The sequence below is a fragment of the Xiphophorus couchianus genome, chromosome 20 (assembly GCF_001444195.1).
Source record: "Xiphophorus couchianus chromosome 20, X_couchianus-1.0, whole genome shotgun sequence".
NCBI lineage: Eukaryota > Metazoa > Chordata > Actinopteri > Cyprinodontiformes > Poeciliidae > Xiphophorus > Xiphophorus couchianus.
In genome coordinates, this window is record NC_040247.1 from 2666612 (window position 1) to 2687310 (window position 20699).

General features: G+C 41.6%; 1 protein-coding gene across 6 annotated transcripts in view; it reads left to right on the forward strand.

Annotated features, from left to right (window-relative positions):
• Nucleotides 1-20699, forward strand: part of LOC114135354 (plasma membrane calcium-transporting ATPase 1-like) — a 66361-nt gene that overhangs the window by 16264 nt on the left and 29398 nt on the right. For all 6 annotated transcript variants that reach the window (XM_028002592.1, XM_028002594.1, XM_028002589.1 and 3 more), the window contains exons 2-6: nt 10765-11178; nt 18287-18484; nt 18781-19038; nt 19357-19482; nt 19567-19692. In XM_028002592.1, coding sequence (XP_027858393.1) covers nt 10971-11178; nt 18287-18484; nt 18781-19038; nt 19357-19482; nt 19567-19692 — 916 coding nt within the window. In that variant the 5' untranslated portion in view covers nt 10765-10970. The remainder of the gene's footprint in view (nt 1-10764; nt 11179-18286; nt 18485-18780; nt 19039-19356; nt 19483-19566; nt 19693-20699) is intronic.

Here is a 20699-nt window from a genome sequence, read left to right on the forward strand (position 1 = left end):
GCAAGAGGCTGATGGTGTGAGGGTCACTTCACTGCTGATGAGGAAGAGAATCAGAGCAGCTGGTTGGGATTACCAGGATCTGGGTGGAGGATTTAAAACTTTATTTAGTTTCAAAATTTAAACAGAATTCCTCTTGGAGCTTCTGTTCCCCCTCAAACAAGAAAATGGTTCAGGAATATGAACAAGCAGCAGCTCAGACAGAAGCTGTATGTGATGAAGACTTTAAGTTTTCTCATTTTCACCAATTACCTGTCCTGCCTTTTGCTGAGCTAAAAACTAAGAATGAGAAAGTTTTATGGCTTAAACAACCTGATTAATTGTGATGAATGGAAAAAATCAACTCATTTAGGGACCAATGTAATCATTAACTAAAATAAACAGATTTCAGTTTGCTGAAAGAACAGTTTGAGTAGTAATTTAGCCAAAACCATACAAAAATATCAATATTTCCACTAAAGATGAAAAATCTTCTTTGTATGTAAATCTGTTTTACCCAGAAGTCCTTTAGTGGTATCTTTAGCTCCACCTGGTTCAGATTCTGTAAAATATATCTCCTGTTAATCACCTTTTGCATCCAGTTATTAATCAGCTAATCAATAAATAATGTTCAGATCTGCCTACACTTTCAATACACATGATGTTAGAAGGATTTTCTGTCTGCAGATTCATCCTTTGCTGGAGATGATCAAGTCCTCACTAAATTACTGTTTCTTATTTGGCTGGAATGTAATTATTTATGTAATATTCTACATATTATTCTAATATTGTATGAAATAAGCTTGAGTGGTTAAATGAAAACTCTTCAGGATTTGCTGGTTATATTTTTTGGGGGAAAAAAAGAACGCCTTCTTGGTTTGCATTTAAATTATTTTAGTGTTTATTTTAATGATTATTCAAATACTTTGACTTTTGTTTTATAGTACATTGCATTTCACTGCTTTTATATTTAAACCATAAATAAATTATCTTACATTCTTTTTAATACATCAAGCTTTAGTTTGATATAAGCCAAACTAAAGCTTATACTGTATATGTAAGGCCACATATATAAGTATGAATGAGATATTTGTGCTTCGCTGTGATGAGGAAATTAAATATGGAACAGATTCTTTAAATTACAGTATTGTCTGATAAAAATCTAAATAAAAATCCTGTTTTCTCTCATGGACAGATTGCCTGGTTGGAATAAACTCAAAGGTTATTAAAAAGGATTGGATAAGTCAGAGTACCAATTAATTATTTGTTCATATTCCATGGAATATGTCGGCTGAAGATCTAGGATATGAAAACAATAGACATGATGTCAAAAACCACAGCAGACAGCTGGTGACGGATTTTAACCGCAGGCAGAACCTAAAACCAAACATTAACACACTCTACGGTACAACAAGTATGTGTATATAGTTTATTTAACAGTGAACATGTACAGCAGCATAAAAATATGAAAAGAGGCTTTGAACCAGACTTTAGCTCTTGGAGGACAACATACAGAAAATTGTTCATAAAAATATAAAATTACGCAATTCGTACTGTTCACAGAAAGTACTCCGAAAAGAAAATAAAACTTGTTACCCTGTACTCATCCCATTCTGTCATCAAATTGAGTCTAAGCTAGTTTCATTTTGTTTTTTGTTTTTTTAAAGTGAGTGAAGTTTAATGATAATGACATGGCATTTTAAAAACTAAAGCCAGAAAGTATTTCTGATCACATGAGGCAGCCAGATATAGAGGAGCAGTCAGCAGCTGCAGCTTAATATTTATTCATAAATCACACCCTGACCGTGTCGCTATGCAGGCTTAGTTATTTAATAAACAAAGTTTTCTGATTATAATTTAGCTCTTGTACTGGATAGGGAAGCATGTAATGCATTTAAAATAAACTTGGTGAGGGACCATATGTTGTTTTCACAAACTGAAGAGTCAGGAAAGATGAAGGAGGAATCTAATAACTGAAATATGTTAATATATGGATAATTAGGACTCAAATAGAAACAGAACCGTTCTGTCTGGTCAGGAATGTCAGAGAATATTAGATTATCATAAATGTCACATTAATGGAGGTTTATAAGCCTGAACTTTGTGGCTGAAAGAGTTATCACTGTATAAAATATACAGTGATATGTAATAAACTACAATATATGTCCCGTTTATCAGTTTTTTAAAAATGAAAACCTTTATTCTGGTATTAAACATAGTTTTATTGCTAAGCCCATATTTCTGCTTTAAAAAATATTTTTTTTATTGTTCTAATGTAATATTCCCATTTTAAATGTGGAGTTTTAAATCATCATAATGAAGAGACCAGGCTGTTTAATCTGCAGAATGTTCCATATGATGGAGTTACTGAGATTAATGAACTTTATTAAATGGGTCTGTAGATGTTTAGTATGAGAGTGAAGAGAGATCTGGTGTGTTTATGTTCAGGATGAAGCTTTGTTCCTGTAACTATGGCAACCATGAATGTGATTTAAATTCCCTTCATTCCTGAGCGACAAGAAAGTTTGATTTCAGAACTTTTCTGGTGAGCCTGCGTTTCTGAGCTTCACTGACAGCTGATGTCCAAACTGGAAACGTTTCAGATCTGATGGTTAATGGGTTTAAAAGCTCTGTATAAAATCAACACAACTTTAATTAGATCAGTCTGTTAAATTAGGAGTAAAACAGCCAATGTAAAATAAATAAGACTGAAACAAAAAGTTGGTCAAACATGTAAAACCAAACTGCATCAAACCCTCTTTCAAATGGTTCATAAAGTGCAATTAGGAAAATTATTATTTTAAATATAATATAAGTAAAGCATGACCGTGCTCAGAGCACAAAGTATAGAATTAGACTGGATAGATCTGGCACATTGTCACTAATACCCAATTTCCAATTTTTTACAGATATTGATATTGGAATGGTGCATCTCTATTTTAATCAGTAGAATGAACGACCACAAAGAGAAAACAAATGGATCCCAAGAAAAAAAATCATAACTGAGCCTGAAGACCTGCTGGGTGAGCGAAGCCTTGCTAGCTGGTTTTAATGTTTTCTTCACATTTGCTTCTGACGCTGGTTTCTACAAGCTCTAAGTGTGTTTTGTTGTTGTGGAGCGCTGATGTCTGGACCAGGTCAGACAAACCCTGGCTTTGGGACGTGGGATTGTCGTCTGCAGTCCGGTTGGTCTTCCTCTGGTCAGCCTGCTGTTTCCTCTGCTGGTCAGCTAGCTGTGTAGTTTTAGCTCAAACTGATTTCTGCTCTAACATTTCCTCTGATAAGCAACAGAAACACAGAGCCTGCTGCTGCCTCCAGAACAGGGAGCTCTTCAGGCCTCCCAGTGCTCCCATTGCAGGTCTCCACGGTGTAATGTTTGTGTTGCACGTCTAATTATAGCTGGCTGTGCTTCGTTCCCTGTAACGTAACCGGAGAGACGGCTACAACCAAACAGTTTTAGCTTAGCTGTTGGGTATCAGTAATAACTGATAATCAGCTGGATTAGCATTGACAGCAGAAGTCTGTTTGGATGTGGAGCGGTGAGGTTGGATGTGATGCTTTCACTGACTCAGACTGCTTTCATCAGCTCATAATTATCATTTTCAGACATTTTTACTTCTAGATTTACCGTCTGGCTTCTTCTGCTGCAGAATTATGACACGTCTCACCTCAACGACATAAAAGTCACTTTGAAAACTATTGTATCAGATTTAGTTCTACATATGGACATGGCACACAAAAATAAATAACTGGAATGTATTTATTTATTTATTTGGGTAAAGTTCAGTTATGAAATAGGAGAAAACTTTTCTGGACATTTTGTCAGAAGCTGTCTGCTGTGAAACAGAATAACATAAAAATGATCTCTGGTTTTGATTTGTTGATTTTTTTTTTTCTTTCACACCATAGTAACATGATTTTTGGGTTGTTAAATATGATTAAAATGGAGTTCAGAAAAACTAATGGAAACAGTGGAATTTCGAAAACGATAAATCAGATTTCTTAGTCCCATGTTTGACTCATGTTTCAGCCTCAAACCGCTGGATGGATCCATGAAGCAGAATTAGAACCTAGAGGGAAAATAATGCAGCATAATTCAGTCAGTCCAATCCAGACGGTTCTGCTGGTTCTGCAGGGTGCAGCAGAGGTCACAGGCCTGTGCCCAGCCGACTTTTTCTTAACAAACTGGTTTAACTGGTCCTGACCTGGTTGGTATAGATGGAGGCTGCTCCAGGGCCTGGTCTGTTTAATCACAGTTCAGTTTGCTTCTGAGGTTCCTCCTGAAAACACCATGAGATTCTGATCCGGACGGGTCTGCTGACTCATCGCTTTCCCACAAGAACTCCTCCAGATGGGGTTGGGGGTGGCGGTGATGAGTCAGCAGGCGGTGCCTGCAGCCAACAGGTTCAGATGAGAGCAGAACCTCCTGGGGATCGGGTTAAACCCTGAGCTGGACCCAACATAACCCAAACCTTCCTGATCCGATGGAACGCTTTAGTTGGGGAAAAAAACTGAAAGTTGATTCTGGAGTTTCTGTGTTGAGACTCATCAACCAGGATCATGTAGTAAATAATAACCAGGTCAAGGTTCAGTAGTAATAATAATAATAATAATAATAATAATAATAATCTGGGCGCTTTTGTTCTTAAATCCAGTTATTCCCTCTGCTTCCTGCTTCTCGTTCCTGTTCTCCCGTATGGGAACCAGCGGGTCGGACATCAAACAGAGATTAAAACCGGTCCAGATCAGAGAAAACTGGTCACCTCAGCTAAATGGGTCTCCATAGCAACAGAGAAAATGATGGTTTTATTGTTTGACAGTGATGGATCAGAGGATTTGGAAACGGAGTAAAATTGTAGAAAAAATATTTAAACAAACATGAATTAGTAGAAATAAATTAAATAAATAACAGAAATGTTTTTGCTGCTGCAGGTTCCTGTTTCTCCTGATCTGACTCTCAAAGCGGTTCTTATTACAGCTGCAGAACTTAGCAGCTGTCGGCATGTCGTAGAAAACTGGCAGTAAATGTTAACCGTTATTAATCCCTTCATTCAGGCTCTCTGAAGTTATTTATGGAGACAGTTGATGTTTAGAGCAGCGTAAAGAAGTGAAGAGCTGCTCCAGTCTCAGGATGTTTCCCTTTGATAGTCTGCTAGATTCGGTTAAAAACTTCATCATCTGTTCCATCTCCAGCTGAAGTGGTTCTTTTTCTCTCTGCTCTGAGTCAAACCAACCAAACTCTTTGAGCAACCTGTTCTCCCCCTTGCCTGTGGGGGCGCTGCACCAAGAACCACTCAAGGAATGACACAAAAACCTCTTAAGAAGACACTGGGTGCAACAAAATGTAAACAGAAATGGAGTGGTTTCAGATTTTAGCAGTTGGAGGATTTCTGTCTGAAGACCACGAGACATTTCACCTGGTAGTGCTAGGCTAACGCGTTTGTTTTGGTTGTATTTACCCAGAATGCCCTGCTTTGGTCTGCTTGGCATTGACATTTGCACTCATTAAGCAGCCTGACTGAGTCCAGCTGCTGATGAAAACATGTTACACCTGGTGGTGGTGATGATGATGGTGATGATGATGTCAGGTATTTGTCCTCCAACGTTCAACCTCAAACTCCTGGTTGGCTCAAAGGCAGCGGCAGGTTCTCTCTTCACACAGAATCTGCAGCTGGTTCTGGTTTTGGTTCTACAGCTGGTTCTGGTTGTGGTTGAAGGAGAACCTGCAGAAAAAACTCTAGTCTCATCTCTGCTCTGATTTCTCTTCATTGCTCTGTGTTGGTTCTTGAAGCTGGTTCTGTTCAGACTAGCGGACCTTATTTATTCATACGCTCTGTCCAGCAGTTGTTAGACTTCCTGGAGAACCTTTGACCTCTGACGAGGCCTGTTGCAATAAGCAATAAATCAATTAATCATGTGATAAATTAAAAAGAGTTCAATAATCTCTTTTCTCTCTTTCTAAACTGGATGATAAAACTCTTCAGTCTGGTGTTTTGGTCTCAACTCGTCCGATTTTGAAGGATAGTTTTATTTACAGAAACTAAATAATTTATTTTATTTGTTGTTTCTGCTGTTTTGCTTATTTATTTTGGAAATTTAAAATGTCTTCCAGTTTTAAAAATCAGATAGGTAATGCATTTAGGACCACATGTCCAAGCAGCTGGGATCATTTGTAAAAATCAGACCTGAGTCCAGTCAGGTCGCTGATGTGGATAGCTGCAGGCTGAACTCAGCCCATCTGCATCCTGTCAGGTGGACTAGTCGTCTCTGCAGCTGAGCTTCATCAGACTGAAGAGCTGCAGGTTGGCTCAGAGCGTGCTCTGAATGCAGAAAGCTGCAGCTGTGTGTGTCTGTGTGCTGTACAGCGAGCCTTCTCCTCTTCGTCATCTCTCTGCAGTGTGGGGATTTCCTCCTTCCTCTCAGGTCATGTGACTGCAGATATGGGTGGGGTCTCCTGCATTCCTGCTGCCTCCTTCGCCCCAGGAACTGGAGTGTGTGTGTGGCATGCTGCAACACACTCCGTCTCACCCACACACACACACGCATTTGTCTTGGCCAATCCCGCTGTGCAGCCACTCTGCATGAGGAAACGTCTGTATGGAGTCACAGGGGGACGGGTTGTGTGTGAGAGTGTGTGTGAGTGTGTGTGTTTGGCTCTAATGCAGGAAAAGAAGTTCCTCTTCAAGTGGAGAGTGTTACCAGAGTTTGCATTGTGTGTGTACGTGTAGGCGTGTGTGTGTGTTGAGAAGGGTGGTGCAGGCTCCTTTAGTATGCAGAGCAGGTGTGTCTGCAGAGGCTCAGAGCAGGGAGGAGGGAAAGGAGGGGGAGGAAGAAGAGGGGACATGAAGAAGAGGAAAATCAGGCCCAGACTGTTGTGATTTCTGTCAGTCCAGCTTAGAAAACACAACCTTTTCATTCAATCTCATAAAATACGACAGTTTGGATGTTTTTAACAGTTAGCAGTAAAGCCCCGCCCCCTTTCTGCCTGATCCCACCTGATTGGCTGAAAGAAGCCTCTCTCTGTTGCTGACAAAGCAACTTTAAGAAAATAGTTTGAATAATTTCTGTTCTTAAACTTTGACCTGCTTACAGATTTCTGATCTCAATGTGACATCCCTGTTTGCCCTTTGACCTCAAAGTTTAAACAACAAACCTGCTGGTTCCAAGCTTTATGATCTATAACAGAAGCAACTCTAAGAACATAACGAATATGAAACATTTCCTCTTATCTTTCCAGTTGTGAGATTTCATGAGTGATTTGCATCAGGAACATGGCAGTCAATGTAAAACAGCTTAGCATCTGTTAGCAGCTTAGTGTGGAGCTACCTTAGCTAACGCTACACCCTGGGTGTGAATACTTTAGAGCAGGGGTGTCAAACTCAATTTCACCAAGGGCCACTTCAGCATATTGGCCACCCTCAACGGGCCACATTGACGGTATAAATCAGGAATGCCCAAGTTCAGTCCTCCAGACTGCAACTTTTAGATGCGTCCTTGCTAAAACATACCCCGGACAAAAAGTTGACTTCCCTCATTAGCAGCAACTCAGTTCTGTAGAGGCCTATGAATGAGTCAATGATCCAGGTGTGTTAGAGAAAGAACGCATCTAAAGTTGCAGAGTGATAGGTCTGGAAAATTAGACTTGGGCAACCCTAGCATAAATGTATGAAAATACAATGTTAACAATAAATTAAACACCACCTTATATTGTTAAATAACTGATTTTATGTGTTCAAGTTTTAAATATTACATTTGAGTTTGCATGGATGTAAAATTACTGCTCAGTTTAAAAATTACAATATTTTTAAACTGAACAGTTTAAAAATATGCTCAGTATTTTTAAACTGCTCAGCTAAACTTCGCTCTTTAGCTTGTTAGCTTGTCGATGTTTCAGTTTTATTCGCTGGGAAAATTAATCTTTGTCTGCTTTAAAGATAAGCAGACAAAGAATAAAAACAAGTTTTGATATTAACTCTCAACTTCATTCACAAAACTTTTTCGTTATTTATTACACAACGAACATGTATTTCACATAAGAACAAAACAATTAGGTGATGTTGCCTGTCCTTGAACACAAAGCTGATCCCTCTTCACCCTGTCACCAACTCACACATCCTCATTGTGTTGTGTTCTGTAAATAAACACAAAACAAAACACAAGCAAAATCAATAAACTATATACATATTCCAGTATACTGAGTTTTGGTTTTACATTCATTCTATTTAAATTTAGTTTGTTCGTGCTTACCAATGTTTTCTGGCCGGATGTCTGGCACCGTTTTTCCCTAGTCAGTTCGTCGATGTTAGTTCTTGTGCTGTGGCAATCCGCAAAACGGCGTGTAGGTTTTCGTCAGTAATGCGCGATCTGTGCTTGGTCTTGTTAAAATTCATTTTTGAAAACATCTGTTCGCACAGATAGGTGCTTCCAAACATGGACAAAACACGAGCTGCATGGAGTCGAAGCTGTGGCATCAACTCAGGGGGCAGTAGACGGTAAAAGTCCTCGATTGAAACATCACGGAACTTCGCTCTTTAGCTTGTTAGCTTGTCGATGTTTCAGTTTTATTCGCTGGGAAAATTAATAATCAGCTTGAGGTAACTGCTGCACTCTAGTGGCGAGAAGCCGTAATGTTGGCTGGTAACAATCGGAAGGCATTATGGGAGATGTAGTTTGTAGTCAATTCGTGCTCAAAACCTATTTTAAATCAATCAATGGGGCTGTAAAACAGTGGTGGGGGGAGAGGGCCACATAAAATGACGTAGCGGGCCACGAGTTTGACACATGTGCTTTAGAGAATGCAGGTTCTTACCTGTCTGAAAGCTAACCTCTAATGAATTCTGCCTTCCTGTTATCTGCTGAACGTACTGCTCTCTCTCGCTTGCCTGCAGCCTGAACAAACTGCTGAGTCAGCTCTAAACCTGAACCTAAACGCCTCGTCATGTTCACACTGAGGTCGCTGGTGCGTTCACAGATTCCCATAACGTGGGATTTTTACATTTCCAACAGATCGTCCCGTTCCCGTCAGTGGCTGATCCAGGCTAACGTCAGTATCTGCATCAGATCAGACATGTCTACAGCTATTATGGACAGTTTCATGTTTTCTGTCTTGGTGTTTATTTTGTGATTATTATTGAGTGATCACAGCAGTGGTAGATTTGCTCACTTAATCACCTGCTCTACTTACAATCTGTGTGTGGGTTGCCTTTTTTTCTTAACTTCACTGAAACGCACCAAATTCTGCAGCACATCCACATGTTAAGGTTGTCAAAGTCAAGCTAGCGTAACTGATCTACTTCCATCTCCCTCAATTCAATTAAAACTTTTCATTGACCTTGGTATCTAGTTTTTGAAGTGTTGAAATTTCGTATAAATTTAAGATTAACCGTGTTATATTGACAACTTGATAGCTAAAAGCAATGGTAGTCATCATCGGCGAGAAGTTTTTTTGGGATTTTGTGCACATGACGCCACACTGCAATGTGTCTATTCTACGCAAACTGATGCTCAGGCTCACTGATTCTGGGTAGAATGCCTCAGATCCAACTGATGTTTCTAATATTAGAGGATTATTAATATATAATAACTGGAGAACTGTCCAGAGTTTCTCCGTTGCTGAGAAAACTAAAAGTTTCCCAGAATCCCCCTGCTGCCTTGCCGCTTTCCTGGGACCCAGATAAAAGCAGGACCAGATCGTCAGGAATGTATCGCCAGCTCCTCTGATATGAACCTACTCTCAGTGGACGTCCACAGTTCGGCAGTTGTCTCCTAACACGTTCTGTTTCTGTTCAGCCTCTCAGTGTCTCTAAGCTAGCCTGATGCAGCACAGGAAGCTCCTCCCCCTCGCTGCTGATGTAATGGCCTTGTCCCTGTGACATGTCTCTCATTGTCCTCTGATCTGCTGCATATTTGTATTCATAGGGCCATCTGATAATTGCAGCATTGCTTTCTGCTTTGTAGTCCATCAAGAATGACTGGGTGTGTCCCTCAGATGCCACCTTTGGACTGACATGGGTGTGTGTGGGTGTAGGTATATAAACGGTGCTGCACTCAGATCTATAGCTGCTCGACGTGTTTAATGCGACTTGGACTGACCTGGAGGCGACTTATTAGTGTAACGAGTTCAAACATTTCTGGTGGGAATGAAATCCTTACCAACAGGAAGAAGAAGTGAAACCAGCCAGCATGGGGATGATCTGTCACTAGTCCACTGTTGTTGCTGTTTCCGTGGCAACAAAAACAGCCAATTCAGCAGAGAAATGACTCAAATATGTTTTTATCATTACAGCAGGAAAAAAACTCAATATTGCTTTGATGCACTTAAAGTCGGAAAGACTGGATGGATAATTGTAGTGGGGATAAATATCATGATGAAACCTGTTTGCCCTTTGACCTCAGAGAGCGGAGGGAAAGGTTTGTGTTTTCAGTTCTGGTCCAATTTGGTCTTTATTACAAATATTCTTAAAAATATTTTAAGAATATTTTTCTTAAAATTAGAAAATTTTTCAAAAATATTGGATTGGAACAAAAGCCAACATGCTTTTGTTCAACAAAAGCATGTTGGCTTTCGTTCCAATGATTTGTTCTGAGTCGACCTGAATTCAGTGGAAAATAATAGAAACCCAAGGAATATGGTGGCTCTGTGTGCGCTGACATGACACCGAACTCTGGAAACCCAACAAAGAATTTTATGGGTTTTCTGGAGGATTTGATTGGATGGTTCTGGGTCTGTAATGAGTTCTGATCTCTGCTGCTGTTTGGGTTTCTAATTCTGTTCCTGTTTCCCTGCAGAGTGGCAACATGTTTACTTCCTGGTTTCCATGGTGATCAGAGGGAGCATGCTCGTCCACGCCCGGATCTAAGCTCAGCATTCGTTTCCAGCAGCCGCCTCCAGAGGGGAGAAGACCTATCTGTCCAGAACCGCGACCCGCCAGAACCGACCGCACCCAGAACCCGTCAACCAGCCCAGACAGAGGAGGAGCGCCAGCGGCATCGACATGGCCAACAACACAGCTGACCACCCTCCGGGGAACTCGGTGGCTGAGGGCGGCCATGACAGCGGCCATGACGGCGACTTTGGAATCAGCATGCAGGAGCTGAAGGACCTGATGGAGCTGCGGAGCTCTGAGGCTGTCGGAAAGATCCAGGACGGTCACGGAGACGTGCAGAACATCTGCCGCAAGCTCAAGACCTCGCCCATCGAAGGTAGGAACCAGAACCAGAACCGGTTCTGTGGGCTGGATCCAGAGGCTGGACTGGAACTCGTGGTCTGAGACTCAAGTCCTGGTTCCAGTTTCTGTCTGATGTGATGAAACAGGAAGCTGAACCATTTTGACTCCAGACTGGTTCACTGGGAAAGCAGGACTAGATTATTATGGGATGTTAGCAACTCCTAGCAACAAGTAGCTTCATAATAAATTGGATTATTATGGGATGTTAGCAACTCCTAGCAACAAGTAGCTTCATAATAAATTGGATTATTATGGGATGTTAGCAACTCCTAGCAACAAGTAGCTTCATAATAAATTGGATTATTATGGGATGTTAGCAACTCCTAGCAACAAGTAGCTTCATAATAAATTGGATTATTATGGGATGTTGGCATATCCTACCAACCAGTAGCTTCTTGATCATTTCAGAACCAAATAAACTGACCTTTGACCTCTCCTGTAACTCTGCAGAGGAGTACAACCTGAGTTGGTACTGATTGGTCCTCTTTGTTCTGGACCTGGGCTGGTTCTACATGTGGGTGGGTCTGCTGCTGGTGAGAGCCAGGAAGGGAGGTGATGACAGAACTGGACCTGTAGAGCAGCAGCGTTCTGCTGACCTGTATGTCCGGTTTACTGACCAGCAGAACCGCGTATGGTTCTGGTTCAGAAATTGATCAGTACCGACTCACCAAGCTCCCAGATGTTCTGACATGTTCAGAGGAAACGGACCCAACCCCAGAACACCAGATTGTGTCAGAGTAGAAAATGGCCGACATGTTGCTGTTTACTCCTCCCTCCTTCAGCCTTTGATCCCTATGTTTGTTTGTCTGTGTGTGTGTGGGGGGGGGGTGCGTGTGTGTGTTTCCATGGGTCCATTCCAGGATTGAAATTAGTTCCAGCCCGTTCCCCTAATGGCTCCACCGATCATTGCTCTGCTCCATTTAGTAATCAGAGGACGTCGAAGTTACTCCTTTAATGACAGAAGCTTCATTAGATTCGCTTTGCTGATACTGGAGGGCGCGGGGCTTAAGCTTCAGGACAAACGAAACCGGGTCAGAACGGATCATCTGCGCCCACTGGTAGGAAACGTCCCTCGGGGAAGGTGTTGGGGTTGAATCTGACCTCTGACCTCTCCAGTCATCCTTATAGCTGCTTTTCCCCGTTTCTTTTGATTCAGTCAGAAGAATCTTCAAATTAACAGAGCTGCCATGAGTATAAATAATTATGGACCTAACCTTTGACCTCCTATATAAACGGCCTTGATGACTCAGTTCCTGCTTCATGGTGGCCATCATCAGAGCTGCAGTGGATTTTTAATGAGTTGCTGCAACAGAATCAAATGTTTATAACATTTAATCTGCAGAAATTCAGAAATATTCAGATTTTCATTATTTTTCTGTTTTTAGATTACAAAAGCTTATTTGAACATCACTGAATCTAAAAGTTAAATATCAGATTAGATGAATGTGGGAGCTGCAGATGTCTCTGGTCTGGTCAGTGTCCCTGGTTGGACCGCTATGTCCCCTCAGAGAGCCGGGTTCTGACCCACTTTGGGTCCGAGTTCTGCCTGTGAGCCCGCTCTTTGTTGGACTGAACCTCCAGCATGTTGAGAAACAGCCAGCAGGAATTGTTTCATGATGACAGGCTTTAAAGATGGTTTCTATAAATAAGCTTCTATTTTAGGACAAAGGAACACTGGCTGTGGTGTCACTCAGGTGAGAAGATGGCAGCTGGTTGCTGTTGTCTCTGTTAGCAGCGCAGCTTTCATCTCAGCATGTCTGATCCAGGACGTCTGAAGCTGTCAGAAAAGAAGTTTCATCTTTCATCATGAACGTCTGCAGATGTTTGACATGTTGGAGAGCAAACAGTTGGTTTAGAGCAGCAAACGCTTCAGATCCAGACATGTTGGCTGTTTTTCATAAACTCATAGAGTTAGCATTAGCGTTAGCATTGCCGTTAGCATCACATTTAGCATTGAGGCGCTTCAGTATTGTTCAGGAAAACAAACCAAAGTTCTTGTTTTTGCAGCTTTAATAGGATGTTACAGGGAGTCTGGGGTTCTACGCAGAGGATACCAGTAGTAAATGTCATACATGTGACAGATGACTCTCTTCATCAAACTGTATTTGACCTCAGTAACATTCAGCTGGAGAGGTTGGACCCACCCAGCAGATCGGTGTGGGTCAGACATTTAAAAAGTAAACAAATCATCATCTAAATATCCTAAAAGAAAGGTAAAATGTTATTTAACAATTAAAAACCAAGAGTCCATTAAATGATCCTTTATCTCAAAAACAAATTTAAAGGAGGACAAATAAGAGATGATTTATTTAAAATTACAAAATACCTTTAATAACAGCAGTTTATGTTTAAATGTAACAAAATATGCTGACGACTCGTTGCTGCATGCATCACATGTTTACAGTGACTCGTGGAAAAATAAAGCTGAGTAAAAATGAATAAGGATTTGTTCTCAGAGATGAGTATTTTTTTATCGTGTGTTACTGTTTCCATGACGACATTTTAAGCTAGTTTTAACTGATTAGATCTGCTTTGCTCTGAGTCATTGACTGCAAATCAGATACTGACTCCTCAGAAGCTCTCAGCAGAACCCCGGGTTCAGTGGCAGCTGCAGATCTGTCCAGCACAAGCGTGGCCTCATCTCCATGGAGACCAGCTGGTTCCCATGGAAACTGATCAATGGATAGATGCTGAGCAGGACTAATCACAGATATTTCAGTGTGGATGCTGAGGATCGGCTGTTGGGTCAGAAACCCACTCTTTTACTGCAGAACAGGAAGTGACCCAGATCATTTCATGGCTTGATTGAGTCCAGGAGGCTGGTTCTGTTGGGTTCTGTTGGGTTCTGCTGGTCACCTGATGGTTCTTTATCAGTTTTACCTGAAAACAGTTTAGCTTGAAAAGTCTCAGATTGGGCTGAACCAGTCCGGTGTTTTACAGGCATAGAAATTATGTTTCTCTAATTAGTCCGTTCATAGTTGGTTATTGACCTTTGACCCCCTGATTCCTGAGTGGGAGTTTCAGTGACAGCAGAATTGATTCTGACCCAGTTTTTGATTAAAAATTCATCAAAATGTTGAGTTTTTTCCCTCACAAATAATTAGATTAAAAGCTTCTGAAAAATAGTTTCACCTTGTGGAAAATGCCAGAGATTTTAATTTCTACAACATGAACAATTACATTAAAAATGCATTTGAATGAGTCAGGAGCAGAAAAAACATTATTTGCATTTTAACATTTCAAAAAGCAAATGGAAGACTTTAAGAAAACCAAAACTATGCAAAAATAAAACAGCTAAAAGAACTGAGGATGGTTACATAATGATTTACCATCTATTCCAGCAGAAGTCGAGACATTTTCAGCTCATTTTTAATATTTTGTCCTCTCTGACGTTACTGAAAAACAGAAACTGGAGCTCAGAGATGAAGGAGGAAACATGGTGTCTCTGTCTGGTTCTGACCCAATCGGTACCGGAACAGGAGAGGCCGACCCGATAGAGTCGGACCAGTAACCTATCACTGTCTGGGATCCATTGTTTTCACCTCCGATGCCGATATCTGATGTTTGATATCAACTGATGCCGATCCATTACAGAAAAACAGCTGCATTGACTTTAAATGTTTCTTTTTCTAAACACAAACATAAATGTAGTGAGTTACTCATTTATTTATAACTGCACCAGAGCAGCTTGCTGAAATACACCAACAGCTTCATCAGCCTGGTCAAACATGAAAAAACAACTTCGATTTGTTCAGTTAATTAGGAGAATAAAAGCCGATGTAAAAAATAAAACAGTAGTTTAACTAACTTGATTAAACAGCAAAAAAAAAAACTGAAACAAACCTTATTTCAAATGGTTCAGAAAGTGCAATTAGGAGTAATAAATATAATTTAGAATAAATAAGTCATGACGTCGCTCAGAGCAAAAAGCATAGAATAATACAGAATAGATTCACCCTCATGGATCAGGAACACTGTTACTGATACCTGAGACAGATAATATCTGATCGGTGCATCTCTGGCTGCTGCAGCTTCAGCTCAGGGCTGAGATGTTGGTCTCCTGTGGGACGCTGAGCAGCTGTCAGAACCAGAACCAGAACCCGCAGCGAGAACAGGAGCCAGAGGAGGTTGTGTGAAGCTGATTGTGCTGCTCAGTGACAGCAGCTTTCAGCCTCAGATGATCAAACTGGCTCTGAACATCGATCAGCAACGCTCTGACAGCTGCTGGGATATTTTTAAAATCCGTCCTACCAGCCTCGTTACGTTCCCTTCAGACGGGAGCTGGACTGTCGGTGACAAACCCGATGCTGCTGCAGCATGATCGATTAAAACTGATGATGATCATCTGCTGATCAAACATCACCTGACCAGATTCACCTCCCACATCCTCTCTGGGTTCTGGTTCTGGTCCGTCACTACAGAACCGCTCCAATGGGCCAGAACCAGGCCTATCGTGATAACATATTCTGCTGGATGTTAATTTGTCCCAGACGTTATTGCAATAAACAATAACACTGGTGTTATGAGAGCCTTTTCAAGTAATATTATGGTAATAGCATAATAATGCAAGAACACATTCTGAAAGATCAATAAACTTTAAATTCTATTGAAAATTTAACACGTAAGCATCCCAGATTAAATAGAAAACAGAAACAATTAATAAAGTACATTTTGAAGTCAGTAAAGTATATTCTATTCTGTCCTTCAACACCAGACTTGAGACTTTTATTATTAAATTTTGCATAGTAAATAACATTTTGATGAAAAGAAAAAGAAAAAAAAATCATGCAAACAGGCCTAGTTTCAGGTCTTTAAGCTGTAATTATTTCAGCACCTGAAAAATCTGGGTGTGATGATCCTGTGTCTAAATTTCATAATCATATTAGCGCTCTTATCCAAGCCAGTTTCTTTCAACAGAGAATCTGTGCGAAGATAAAATCTTATCTTCCTCAGCCTGAATTTGAGAGATCTATCCACACATTTATTACATCACTTTCAGATTATTGCAATTCTTTGTATTTAGGGTTTGACCAGAGCTTTTCGGCAGCGACTGCAGAGCGTGAAAAACGCTGCAGCCCGTCTATCAGGCCCGTTCTGGCTCCCTATTTTAAGTTTTATTATCTGCCCTCCACCCAGAATCCTGAGGTCAGACGACAAGCTTCTGTTGGCTAAAACCAGGTTAGAGTCTAGAGGTGACAGAGCTTTGTCTGTGGCAGCACCCAGACTGCAAGTTCAGACTGAAAACTCATCATTGTTTCTAACACCAGTGAAAAAAGGGGGTAAAGAATGAGCACTTAATTGATTCAGGTTTTGGGAAATTGCTGAAGTGAAGTATGTCTTGGTTTTTATTTATTTATTTATTTGTTATTTTACTACCAATTTTATTAAATGTATTTTTTATTTTATTTTTTAATTTGTCATTTATCTATCTACAATTTTGTCGTATTTCAAGTGTAATATTTGCACTAGAAACTAGACCAAAATTACTTGGTAATATTTTGTGTTTTTGCCGTGTATTTATATAAATCGCTTTACAATAACTTAAAAGTTACTTTTAGCACAGAGGCTTGTTCATGAAAAAGTTCTTGTTCCATTGGCAGATAAGATAACTTATAACATGGGAAAAATGTTTTGTTATAAGTTAAATAATTTGCCAAAGGAACTAGAGCTTTTTCACCAATATTCAGGAATTATTTACTTAAAACAAGTCTTGCTAAAAGTTACTTGTAAATTATTTTTGTCTCACTTCAAGTTTGCTAAGATATCTAAAAACTAGACCAAAGGTACTTGGTTAGATTTTGTGTTTTCCTGTGTAAACTTTGATTTGACCTGATCTGACCTGATGTAGACACGGTCTGGTTCCCAGACCCGGTTCCCTTCCAGACCCGGTACCAGGCCCGGCTCCTATGTAAAGTTGAACCAAGGTTTAAAGTTGAAATTCCTCTTCCATTTTCAGTTTATTCTCCTGACAGAGCAGATTAGTTTCCAGCAGCTGGTTGCCTCATAGAATATTGTAGCACCAACCCTCCCCCCACCTACTGCTGTGCACTGCCAGTCAGCTGTCTTAAAGAAGGTTTCCCTGGATTATTTGGAAATGTTTCTGGTCCTGTAAAGCCGTCATAGTTCAGATCTGCAGCAGTATGTATGCGGTTCAGTCAGGAAGCTCAGAGGGCTGTTCAGTAGCAGGCTGCAGGCTAGCCTGACTGACTGATGGACAGGCTGCAGGCTAGCCTGTTCTGCTCTCACTGCAACGCCTTAATCATATGTAATCAGTCCTTCATGGTTTAGCTTCTGCTGTTTTCATCGTTTCCCAGAATGCAGTAACCCAGAGCTCAGGTCTCCATTAGCTTCCAGTTCATATTTAATTAAAGGGGAATTCGAGGAAGCTTATCATAATCTATAAACAAATGACAGATAGGATCATTTTTATCAGTTTATCTCCAGATTTCTTGTCTGAACCTGAAGTACTGAGAACAACCTGAAGAGCAGCATTTTATCTACCACAGTTTGAGTTCAGAACCTGGGTAGGGATTGGATCCAGCACCGTCATTTAGGTTCATGAAGTTTATTTTATGGGTTAAAGTCAGGAAACCTCGTCTGAACCATCTCCAACCTCATCGGACCTCCAGACTCTGAACCATCTCTAACGTTTACATCTAAATGGCCAAGGAGGTTCTGGGCCCAGAATATGGTGAAGGAACCATTCGGAATGGACCTCTGGTTCTGCAGGTTCTTTGACCCACTCTGAGATCCGACTGTTGCTGTTAGCAGCAGAGAGCCGGCCTGACCAGGAACCGGGCCAGGACTGCCCAGTAGGTGCTGATTATTGGCTCTGGAGGTCGAGCAGATGGAGCGTCCAGCAGGGTCCTGGCCGATCTGGTCCGGGTCAGCTGAGGTGGTTCAGCTGAGGGGGACGACCCCAGAAACAGGAGACGTCCGATTTGAGATTAGTCTGCTCTTTTAGCAAACCGTTCCCGCTAGAGCTCGACCTCTAAGCCAACTTGAGGAGAATCCATCATGATTAGACTGCAGCAGTTGTCCAGAATCATCAGAGCTAATATCTGTGCTGTTTGTTTCTGCAGGTCTGTCTGGAAACCCGGCCGATCTAGAAAAGCGCCACGCTGCATTTGGGAAGAACTTCATCCCTCCCAAGAAGCCGAAGACGTTCCTGCAGCTGGTGTGGGAGGCGCTGCAGGACGTCACATTGATCATCCTGGAGATCGCTGCCATCATCTCCCTGGGCCTGTCCTTCTATCATCCACCAGGGGGCAATGCTGAAGGTCTGACTACCCTCTTATCAAATTCTGTTTGATTATATTAGTGGTATCATCAGCTAGATTATTATTAAAGTCGTTACTGTGACTGATTTTAACTTATAAGGTTAACGGTTGATGTCACTCTGCGTCAGCACCCAGTTTACTGTGGATGTTGCCTTCAGAAAGCAAGCAAGGATATTAGCTATTTCTAATCAGAATGAACAAAAATAAACTCTTAGAACCTGTTGTTACCAAGATAAAGGAGAACCTGGAGGTTGTCTCCATGGAAACAAGTTCATTGGTTGTTCATTGGTTGTCAGCATGTGGCCAGGCTGGGGGTGGCGTGGAGGACGAGGGAGAGGCGCAGGCTGGCTGGATCGAGGGAGCCGCCATCTTGTTCTCTGTCATCATCGTGGTTCTGGTCACGGCCTTCAACGACTGGTCCAAGGAGAAGCAGTTCCGTGGCCTCCAGAGTCGCATCGAGCAGGAGCAGAAGTTCACCGTCATCCGCAAGGGCCAGGTGATCCAGATCCCCGTGGCCGAGATTGTGGTGGGAGACATCGCTCAGATCAAGTATGGTGAGTGGGTCACATCCATCCCTTGGTTACTGATTATTCTCAATAAATGATAAATTTCTATTTGAGTTGGTTTTATTTTGTATTTACCAGGGATAGATGAAAGAAACATAGATGAAAACAATCTGATGCCTTCCTCACATTGTTTATTAGCCGTGGCTAATTCACCAAACCTCTCTCTTCATACCAGTTGATTAAAATGAAAAACTAAACACAATGATCAAAGACATGTAAAGCAACTCTTTCACAGTTACTGAATCAAAATCATTCCAATAAGTTTTCTTGGCAAGCTGCAGCCCTGACCTCTGACCCCTCCTGCAGGAGACCTGCTTCCCGCCGACGGCATCCTCATCCAAGGCAACGACCTGAAGCTGGATGAGAGCTCTCTGACCGGAGAGTCGGATCAGGTCCGGAAGTCCCTGGACAAAGACCCCATGCTGCTGTCCGGTGAGTGGTTCTGGTCCACTTTCACCTGCTGATCAATAGAAAGCAGGATCACGGCCAGAATAATGACCCGGTTCTGAACCACAGGGACTCATGTGATGGAAGGCTCTGGCAGAATGGTGGTGTCGGCCGTTGGCCTCAACTCCCAGACCGGCATCATCTTCACCCTGCTGGGCTCCAGTGAGCACGACGAGGAGAAGAAAGTCAAAAAAGGTGAGACTCAGACAGGAAGCACAAGAGGTGTGATGTGAAAGGTCATAGGTCAGCTGGAGGTCTGGAGGCTTGATCCGTCAGGTTCTGAGCGGTTCCACTGAGCTTGTGTTGGTGGGAGGGTTCTTGCTGTCCTTCAGGAGAGACTTTGAAGGGTCCAACTGTTGTCTCCAAGCATCAACGAATAAATGAGACCAGAGAGATGTGGAGTCTGAAGACAGAACTTTTACAGAACCTTTCAGTCAAACAAACTAGATGTTAGTTACTCTGCTTCAGCCATCAGCACTCAGCAGCTGGGATGCTTGATATGATGAGCCAGGCTAGACTTATGCTATTCTCACTTTTCTGCACATATTCAGTTCCATGTTTTCATCAGCTGAGCTGTAGAAGTTTAGCCAGAAACGTTTATTCTGTTTAAACCATGTTTCCCTTCATGCTTTAAAAAGCCAGTTTCAGTTCATGTTTGACGCGTGGCGGAAGCACAGGAGGTTCAGGCTGCTTAATACCTGATAGACTTGATTCGACTGGGGACCAAAACTGCAACAGGAAATCCTCTGAAGAAGATACTGAGCGCAACTTCCTTCTTTATGAAATGTAAACAGGAATGGATTAACGTCAGATTTTAGCATTTGGAGGATTTCTCTGTTTTCTTTTAATAAATATCATGAGCCATTTCTCCTGCTGGCCTAGAATGTTTGTTTTTGTTGTATTTACCCAGAATGCATTGCGCTGTAGTCTACTTCTTGCTTTTGGAGTGGTCTCCGGTCCACTTTTTGTTCACATATGCATTCAAGCCGCACGAGAGTTCATTTCAACAAACTGAGACCAAGGTTTGTAGGCGGGTCAGAGCTCATTTCTTTGGTCAACATCAGAGTTGGATTATCCACTCTCACTGACCTAAACCCCAAACCACTGGACTTTCTAGTGACTAGTCAAATTGTCAGGAGTTGGATTAAAGCTGACTGAACAGGGATGGTTTCAATGATGCAGCCTTAGCTGCAGTCAGATAC